Source organism: Plodia interpunctella, chromosome 4 (genome assembly GCF_027563975.2).
Source record: "Plodia interpunctella isolate USDA-ARS_2022_Savannah chromosome 4, ilPloInte3.2, whole genome shotgun sequence".
NCBI lineage: Eukaryota > Metazoa > Arthropoda > Insecta > Lepidoptera > Pyralidae > Plodia > Plodia interpunctella.
This window is the reverse complement of record NC_071297.1, coordinates 8,503,596-8,512,957: the sequence shown is the minus strand read 5'-3', so window position 1 is coordinate 8,512,957 and position 9,362 is coordinate 8,503,596. Positions and strand designations below refer to the sequence as shown.

At 34.1% G+C, this 9,362-nt stretch overlaps 2 protein-coding genes across 5 annotated transcripts in view; both read left to right on the top strand.

Annotated features, from left to right (window-relative positions):
* Positions 1 to 719: 719 nt before the first annotated feature.
* LOC128669092 (uncharacterized protein) lies at positions 720 to 7,997 on the top strand. The gene is made up of 6 exons (XM_053743567.1): positions 720 to 1,090; positions 1,167 to 1,298; positions 1,716 to 1,877; positions 2,594 to 2,699; positions 3,307 to 3,513; positions 4,371 to 7,997. The coding sequence occupies exons 1-6, from the start codon at positions 977 to 979 to the stop codon at positions 4,499 to 4,501; spliced, it is 852 nt and encodes a 283-aa protein (XP_053599542.1). The 5' UTR covers positions 720 to 976; the 3' UTR covers positions 4,502 to 7,997.
* A 955-nt stretch (positions 7,998 to 8,952) lies between these two features.
* The window catches only part of sd (scalloped), a 59,463-nt gene continuing 59,053 nt past the window's right edge, over positions 8,953 to 9,362 (top strand). Inside the window, exon 1 of one of the 4 annotated variants that reach the window (XM_053743564.1) lies at positions 8,953 to 9,246. In XM_053743564.1, the coding sequence (XP_053599539.1) occupies positions 9,213 to 9,246 (34 nt within the window). In that variant the 5' untranslated portion in view covers positions 8,953 to 9,212. The remainder of the gene's footprint in view (positions 9,247 to 9,362) is intronic. The other 3 variants (XM_053743563.2, XM_064435913.1, XM_053743565.2) reach the window with 3 other exon arrangements.

Sequence of the window (9,362 nt, the reverse complement as noted above, 5' to 3'; positions counted from 1 at the left end):
TTCGTCTAATTTTGTGCAAAATTTCATTAAAATCGGTCGAGTAGTTTTGTGTGTTCGTTAATTACAAACAAAAGTACCTAAGTAGGTACAAATATTTTTTTTCTTTATAATATTAGCAATAGACTTAATAATTATTTGTTGCAACGGTTCTTCACCTGCGCTTTGGAATTCAGCCAGTAGCCTTAGTTTTATCCTAAGTTTATTAAAGAATAATGAATTTGTATTTATATGTGAAGCGTCGATCGAACATATAGGGAAAGTTGGAAGCAACTGCCGGCCATCACGTTTGTAATTTTGAATATTGCAGATTTTTAGCCACATGTCGCGTTTTGAAGTTATTAGGTATTGTGGTAAAACCACCAGGTGTTCCTGTGAACCGAAAATAACAGTCCTAGGTTCTAATCCACTCGCCACATGAGTTTGTTGTATGGGATAAGCGCATATAGGAGATTCAATAGGTAAGTATGTGAAATGCGCACAGGAAATTCAATGAGAAGTGGAGAGTTAATATTCCAAATTCATGATTGAATTCGGTCTTCTAAAAATAAATAGTGTTGATATGCGAAAATGTTCGTATGAAATTAAACAGAACATTAGCATTTTATTACCTCCTATGCTAACGATACATGAAGGTTAGTAGTTTTTCTGACGTTACGTAAAGTCGAAGGGGTAGTCACCCCTCTTGCAACGTTTATTGCGCAAGTCCAAATAACCTCATTCAATCCACGCCTTGGGCAATCCACACGCGTTTTATCATTGTACTTTTATAACAAACCCAGTGTATAAGCACAAAGGAATTTATTACTTTGTTGACTTTTCACTCGTAAAATAAACAAACATCAATATTATAACTAAGCGTTTATTCCAATGGTAGTGTTGTATTGGACGTGATATTACACAAATCCTATTCAAATTACGATGAAGGTGAATTTCAGTATGTAAACCTAATTCGGGAGAGTGCAGCGCGAATGAGAAAATGGTAAATGACGCACAAGTACAGTCGCCACCAAATTTGGTTGTGCGTGAAGATGAGAATCGCACAAACATTGAGTGCAGTGTAGTCAGATGTGTCAAAACTCTGGAGTATAAGGTAAAAACAGTTGAGTGTACATTATTCGAATTTATTTTTCAAATTTCAAAATATACATAGTGCAATTTTTTAACAGGGATTGCTTTGGTCATGTGGGCTCAGAGAAATCTGTCTGACTGCTCTTTGGCTTCCACTAGGTGCTTTAATATTTTGTTACGTGACAGCCTCAATATTCCAAGCAGATGATATACATGAAACACATTGTAAGGTAAGGACTAGACTAAAATAACATAAATCACCGAAGAAAATTCATTGGTACCTAAAAGAGTCCATTATCATAACATTAGCGGTCTATACATATAAGTGCATATACGTAACTGCGTGCACCTTTGCCATTTCCCTTAGACTGTAGTGTTACAAAATTATCACAAAAGTTACATAAGACTTGTATAGGATGGGCTGCATCTAACTAAATATCAGTTGTAACGTTTTAACTTACGTTTATAAGACTTCGTTTTTACATTGACCTCAAACATAGAAATGTTAACACGTCCACGGGCTGAGTTTCATCAGCCATATGCTAGTACTTAGTACTTTCTATGCTGTGGCCATAATAAGTAGGTGATACTTATTTCTTTTTTTATACGCGATGTTGTCTAATCTACCCATGTCTGTTTCATTCCAGGTTTACAATGTGGTGCCGTCAATAAGTGCGATTACTGGTATAAGCCCGCAGAGGTATATCTGGCGAATATGCGTCGCTTTCCACTTAGGACCAAGGTTGTTGATAGGATCCTTATATTACAACTATCATAAGGAGCGCACAGCTCATATCATTGAAGAAAAGGTAAGTATCTATTTCAATCATTGAATCAGGAATACGAAGGAAGACGAATTTAATTCGTCTTCTGTGCCTATTTCTTTGATGACCTCGGTGGCGCAGTGGTAAGGTTCTTGCCACTGAACCGAGAGGACCCGTGTTCGATCCCCGGTCGGGGGTCATGATGGAAAATGATCTTTTTCTGATTGGCCCGAGTCTTGGATGTTTATCTATATATGTATTTGTTATAAAATATAGTATCTTTGAGTTAGTATCCCATAACACAAGTCGTGCACTTACTTTGGGGCTAGCTCAATCTGTGTGATTTGTCCTAATATATTCATTTTATTTATTTATTTATTTTATTCTAAAATAATCATATTTAATTTTGTTTACTCTCTCTTATCTCTGCATGTTGCGTTCCGGGTTTTGAAGCTGCGAAGCCCGTGGTCAGCGTAAAAAAAAACTTACAATTTTGAAGATTCGGCTGTGATTTTACAACCGGTTGTTTGCCTGACGTCAAATTTCGTATAGGGAATGCTATTGTTTCTTATCAGCTGCCTAGGCTGTGTGTAGCTTAGTCGTCTCGTACGACATCCACGGGAGGATATGGAGTGGTCCTATTATAGGGCGGAACCACACGCCACAAAATTTTGTTTACTTTACTATAAAATCTTAATAAGCTTAATAAGCCACCGCTAATAAAACATCATGGCATCATGTTTTATTTATTTCTCTTTCAGTCTCGAACCTTAGCGACGAAGTTAGGAGAGGCTTGTTATTGGCTCAATTTTGTAGAATTACTCGCTCTCACTGGAGTTACGTATGTTTCCAATAGGGAAAATTATTGTGAGTATAAATATTTATCTATTCACATATTCTTCTTCTTCTTTTTAACCCTTGACGCAAAAAGATGAGTGTTATAAGTTTAACGTCTGTCTGTGTGTCTGTGTATTCTGTCTGTGGCATCGTAGCTCCCAAACGGATTAACCGATTTTCGTTTAGTTCTTTTTGTGTCATAGATAATTTTATCCCGAGTGTTCTTAGCCATGTTTCATGAAAATCTATTCAGCTGTTCAAAAGTTGTAGCGAAATGAATATCGAAAGTCGGGAGTTTTTAAATTTGTCTAACAAATAAACTTGTTTGTGTTATGGCTCCATCGTTCGCTAAAACGATGATTTTGTCAACGTCAATGTTGAGAATAGCACAATTTTAAAGGATAAATTTAGGCACGAGGAAAAATCAGGAAGAAATTTAAAACTTTTATAAAGTATGTAAAATATATCTTTTACATACTTTTATCGAGAAATAAAAATCAAATGAGCCGAAACTCATTGACATTTTAATCTTTAATTCCCATATACTATCTGTCTCTGTCTCTCGACGTCTTTTGTATAGGTACCTACATAAACTAAAACTGTAAAATAAATACTAATATGAAAAATGACATTTCAGTTGTGCACGAAAAGATATTCATTGTGTTCATGATAACCTCGCTGGTGCACATGCTGTGTCGAGCGAGGGTCGGCAGCATCGGCAGCGACGTGGTGGAGCCAGTCAGAACCAACAAGCTGGTCTGGATCCTGTTCTATGTGGCTATAGCAGCTACTGTCGGACTCATCATATTCTTCCTTAGACATCGACTGCTGTGTCGCCCTCTAGGTAAGTCGCTGAAATATTCTAATATCGGCTCCATACTGTCGTCAGTTTCCTAAACTTTGACGGATTCGGTAGGTATACACGCATTGCTGGTTTTTCATTGCGGTAAATAAAAGTACTTATACTAACTACGCAATGTTCACGCATTCTCGTCGACATTTTTTTGAGCTGGTATAAAAATTATATGTGAAAACAACAATATCCCCCATCGCACTCCAAACATTAGTGATTTATACTTACATTTATTAATTTTATGAGATTTCGTGTGCTATCCCATGACATGACATGTAGAATTATATTAAAATCACATGATATAATCTACACGCAGCCCTATGAGTAATCGCTGACCTTCCAGCCCAATCACGAAAATTAGCTTTTTATACAAAATCGTGTAGAGCAACATGTTCTTGTTTAATTTCCTGGTTTACAAATTATAATTTTATCGTGAATTTCATCACTGAGGGGATGATGGTCGAATAAAAAATTTTGTACCTAACGTAGGTACAAAATTTTCTCAATTTTTTTGACTAAACCATGAGATGTCCGGGGTTCTGCATTTATAATACGAAATCCTAAAAAAGTTGAAAACTGCATGCTTCTCATTTCTTCGTTTACTGGACACTTTGGGTCGCTATTTCCTATATCGCGATATATCTGATGGACAAATACAGAAACGGGCACAACACACCCAGGACCGCAGACAAATATTTGTGATCACAAGTACAGATTTTTGATATCGGGAATCGAACCCAGGGCTTCTGGATATCGAGCGGGCACGGCGACCACTAAGCCATAGAGCTTGTCAAATTTAGTCGAGATAATTTTCAAAGAACAAATATTAATTCCATTACTAATTTCAGCTTTCACCTGGTTCTCCGTGTGCGAGTACATCCTGGCGACAGCAAACATGGCCTTCCATGTCATCGTGGTGAGGGACCTGCCCACCCACCAGCTTCAAGTTGTTTGTCCCACGCACGCCAAAACTAACTAGAGTATAAGTATACTTAATTAATATCACAGGTTCTAATGTCACTTGAAGTACGTTGAAATCCTCGCCACCACGGGTGAATAGATTTGGATGCGGTTTTTTTATTTGATAGCTAATTTTTATGATCAAAATCGATTCAGCCGTTCAAAAGTAGTAGCTAAATGAATATTGAAAGTCGGGGTTTTTTTATTTGTATAACAAATAAATGTGTCTAGTACGAACCTACAACGCAATGCTACGACAACAACGCTACGACTTCGTAGCGTGTCCTTGCTCGTAACGCAACCAAGCTACGATTGCTACGACACGCGAAAAAAAAAGTTTTATCTAGCTTGCTTGACACGTTACTACATACACCCATGTATTATGTCCCAAGATACCACAAAATTATAAAGGAAGTATGGAATAAGGATATTTTTAATTAACAAAAAGACGCGTTACGAAAACTTGATACTTATGAAAGATACACTACATTCACCAAATAGACACTAGATGTTGCCCGGGGCTTCGCTCCCGTGGGAATTTTAATAAAAAATATAGCCTATAGCAATCTTGGCTAATGTACCTTTCTAATGGTGAAATAATTTTTGAAATCGGTTCGGTAGTTTCAGAGATTACCCGCCTCAAACATACAAACTCACAAACGCTTACCTCTTTATAATAATGTGACATTGGCACCTGCGAGTGTAAAAATACCAATGTATTTCAATTTAATGGTGTAAATAAAACTAGCTTGTAGTCTTATCAATAAAAGTGAGCCAACTATGTGTAAGTACGAATATGTATGCGTGAAGTAAGTACCATACTATAGATTTCTGAAACTCATCTAATTGCGCGTCATTGGGCGAGATGCGACTGCAGCCTTACGTGTTAAAAACCGAACAGAAAAATCACCATTATTAATCTAATATCTAGACTTAGAAAGCTTTTGTTTTACCCACATATTAATATATTACTTGTTTTACCTACATAAAAATCAATATAGAGAATATGAGTTTGTGACTCGTTTGAAATGTTTTTCCCTAATTAACTAGTAGTACCTACGATATACCGTACTTACATTATATAAATAGCCTTAATGTTTCGAAAAGAAGAAGCATGAAGTACCTAAACTATTGTAACTTTAGTTTCGACCGCTGCGGACAGCGCGGCCGATTACGATCCATAAATTTTCTTGAGGAAGGAATCATTTCCAAAATCAATCATTCATCAAATTGACATTAACCACAGTACAGATTAATTATTTTAAAGTCAGATAGTAAAACTAGTTCTTGTCTTTGTTAAAATTTGAAAAAAGGTCGCGGCGGTCAAATCGCTTTGAAAAACACCTAGGTACCTTTGAATGTTTTTATTATATTTATTAATTTAGGTGGATATTGTTTCTACAAGCGTGTAAGATAATAAAATACTTAGTTAAGCAATATTAATGTATTATCTCCGTATTGCTAAAATTCAGTTACCGCGAACAAATTAAAAATTAAGATAAGCATTGTAAATATTTATTTGTCATTGTGTATTTTTCAAATATTTTGCAAATATGATGGACCAAGATATAAGTGACAAGATTACCACAAATCTATCTACAAAGTAAGTTCTAAACATATCTTGGATTAAAATTATAATTTTAATATGATCATTCATGGTTAACGAAGATAATCATGTTAAAATTAACTGTACTTATCTATATTTTCGCTTTCCACTTTACTGGTTTTGGTATTTTGAAATGACATACGTAGTTACCTGACTATATAGATTTATCGATTTTTTTACGTCTACTTATAGGGAATCACGTCCGCAGTATTTTAATTTAAGCAAAATAAAGGTAGGTATTTATTTTCATTATTACGGGGTTTCATGAAAAATTTACCTTTTAAGAACTATGAGTAGTATTATTTAAACATGATTATAATCATAATATTTATTTCTTTAAAACTATTATTTCAATTACCACACAAATAAAAATGAAATACTTATTGCTATAAATAAATAAAAAAAGTTAAATGTAACTTTTTTTTTAAACAGAACCCGAATATTCTTATTTTTATAAATATATATTTTGATCATTATTGCTTAATACGTTTTAACTGTAAATAAGTATTCAGCAATTTAGAACCCAGACGAGTAAAAGCCACATAGAGTTAGACCTGTGCATAGATTCAACCAGCTTAATTTATTAAAATAAAAGAAAATACTTAATCATAGAGTTTAAGCAAGCCTCATCTATTATTGTTATTTATTGTATAGCCCATAAGTATAGCTACACTTAGAATGTATAACAATTTATAAGCCTGCAATAATAAGGGAAATCGTAGTACTTAATTTTTTTGCCTGATATTTACCTGTTTTAATCGAAAAATCTCATAGCGTTATCGGTATTAAGAACATAACTCTCCATTTGATCTCTTGGTTTTTTTAAATAAATATATTATGGATATTTATCGTTAAGCATCTATTTTGTTATTGTTATATAAATGTTGTAATTTTACAAAGAAAATGTTATTGTGAACCTGAGTAATTTTTGTACTATAAAAATCTATATACCTAGCCCTTAGTTTAAGGCGCTTACAGATCGAATTGTAGATATAAATTAATTAGGTATACATAGATAATATACTTATGTAGAGTTATCTTAGGTAGGTATAGAGTTCAATTAATTGGTTAAGTATTAACTTATAATTAGGTAGATTACAGCTTTCGCTACTAAAATAGTTTCAAATCATACTTAATAATGCCTACTAATATATTTGTAAGACTATGAAAGTCTATAAGTATGTTTTTTTTTAAAGTACTAGTTATCTAACTGTTTATTTTAAATTATCGAATTCAATTATCTAAATTGCCATTTGCTTATCACCATCCACCTTTTTTTACAAAACTTTCCGATTGGGGTCCAAACCACAGACTAAAAATGTCCTAACTCTCAGGTACCCATGTGAATTCTTGCTAATTTGATTTATAGATTACAATTGAAAATTTTATGAAAGCATTCGCACAAAATTTATAAGGATACTTAACATAGTACACATAAAGTACTTAAATACCTACGAATTGTTTACCAATATTATTTAAAATTTGTTGTTTGTAATTCGAATAAGTCGTTAATATGAGAGACAAAAAAGAGAGACAGCGAAGTACTGATTTAAAATTAATTTTGATTGTGTGGACCGGGGTAAAATAGTTAACTCAGGTATTTAAATGAATGAACCCATTCCTTATTTTCTTGTATGCATCTTTAGTTATAATTTATAAATACAAACACTTAGCGAAACGGAACTCAGATATATATTCATGTATAAACTAAAGTAGGTAAGACGAATGTCATTAAAATGAAATGTTCAAGTGACTGAAATTTATGTTTATTCATAAAGTACAATATACAGACAAAAAAGGTTGTAGCCAGTAAGTATATTTGTCAACTTTATACTTACTCGATTACATGGAATATACGGAATGTGAATAAATGACTTACGAAAAGACAAAAGCAGTTTTCTTACCCTATATGCCAAAATAATTCGTATACATGGGTACATAGGATTAAATTGTTATTATTATATTATTTAGATGTTAAAAAAATATATGATTATTTATGTACCTATTCTATTTCTATCTTTACAAATAACTTCAAAACCTAAAATAAGTTGTTGTTCATAATAATTTATCTAGAAGTTATTAGGTTAATGTTCATGCAAAAACTGTAAAACTGAAGTTAATATCTTGATTTTTATTTAATTAAATTGTAGAAATTGAGGCAAAAGCCACTAAGAAGTCTCTTTCATACTCTTGATACACGCCATCTATTGGTTTGTTTTTATAAAAACGTTAAGCCAACTTGAACAAGATGGCGCTAGCATTAAACAAAAAGAAATGGAACTATATTCTATCTCTATCAATCAAAGATGGCGGCGAACGGGAGCTAGCTTGGGCAGGTACTAAACGTTTATGTGTGCGTGCGTAACAACACAGAATTTCACGTTTGACCACTCTGAACCTGCACACATGCATAGAAAACCGGGTGAGCGCGGGGCAAGGGGAGTAACGTCCGTGAAGTTGTGTCAGCATATGCGCAAACGAGGTGCGCATTCGTCGCGTGCGTTGTCGGGATTCTTTGTGCCATTCTTCGCATACCAATAAGAGTATATTCTTTTAATTTACAAGTAAATTATCATTTAATCAAAATTCGCCCCTTCACTTCACCTTCGAACTCCATAATAGGTAAGTGAAAATTGATTTTTATGTGATTTTCATACAAGTAACACGAGATTTTGGTGAATTTTATTCGGGAATGTCAACAATGCGATCGCAATCCTGCAATATTTTACATAGTTGTCGTGTTTGCCTCTCTGCGACTTCCGGTCGTTCGGGTGTCGGCATTTTGCGATGTAAACATTATCTAGTTTTAGGATTTAGGCGCATTTAGGTGAGCTGTCGGGAATGAAGTGTGCTCAAGGTGCTTTTGTGTTGTTAAATTCGCTTGAGTGTGCTTACTGGGATGGCGCAATTTTCGAAAGACGCGGTATGGTATCGTTCGCCCGCGATATACTTCAGTCGCGTTGGTGGCTGCATGCGATTTGACGTATTCTGCGTGCAGTGATGTCACTTGTCACCTTATTTTATGAAATGTCAAACATTTTAAGTACATGAAATTCGCGTGTGAATTGTAAACATATTGACAGTGAAATAGATAATATATATGCAGTGATAATAAACAAGTGTCATGGACTGCTATTATTCGAAATTTTATCCTAGGCGTGAGTATTTATTAAATTTACTCATTCATACAAAACAAACACATTCCTGGAATTCCTTTTCTCCATTTTTGGCATACCTTAACGATTCTTTAGGTATTGAATGAGATTATGAAACT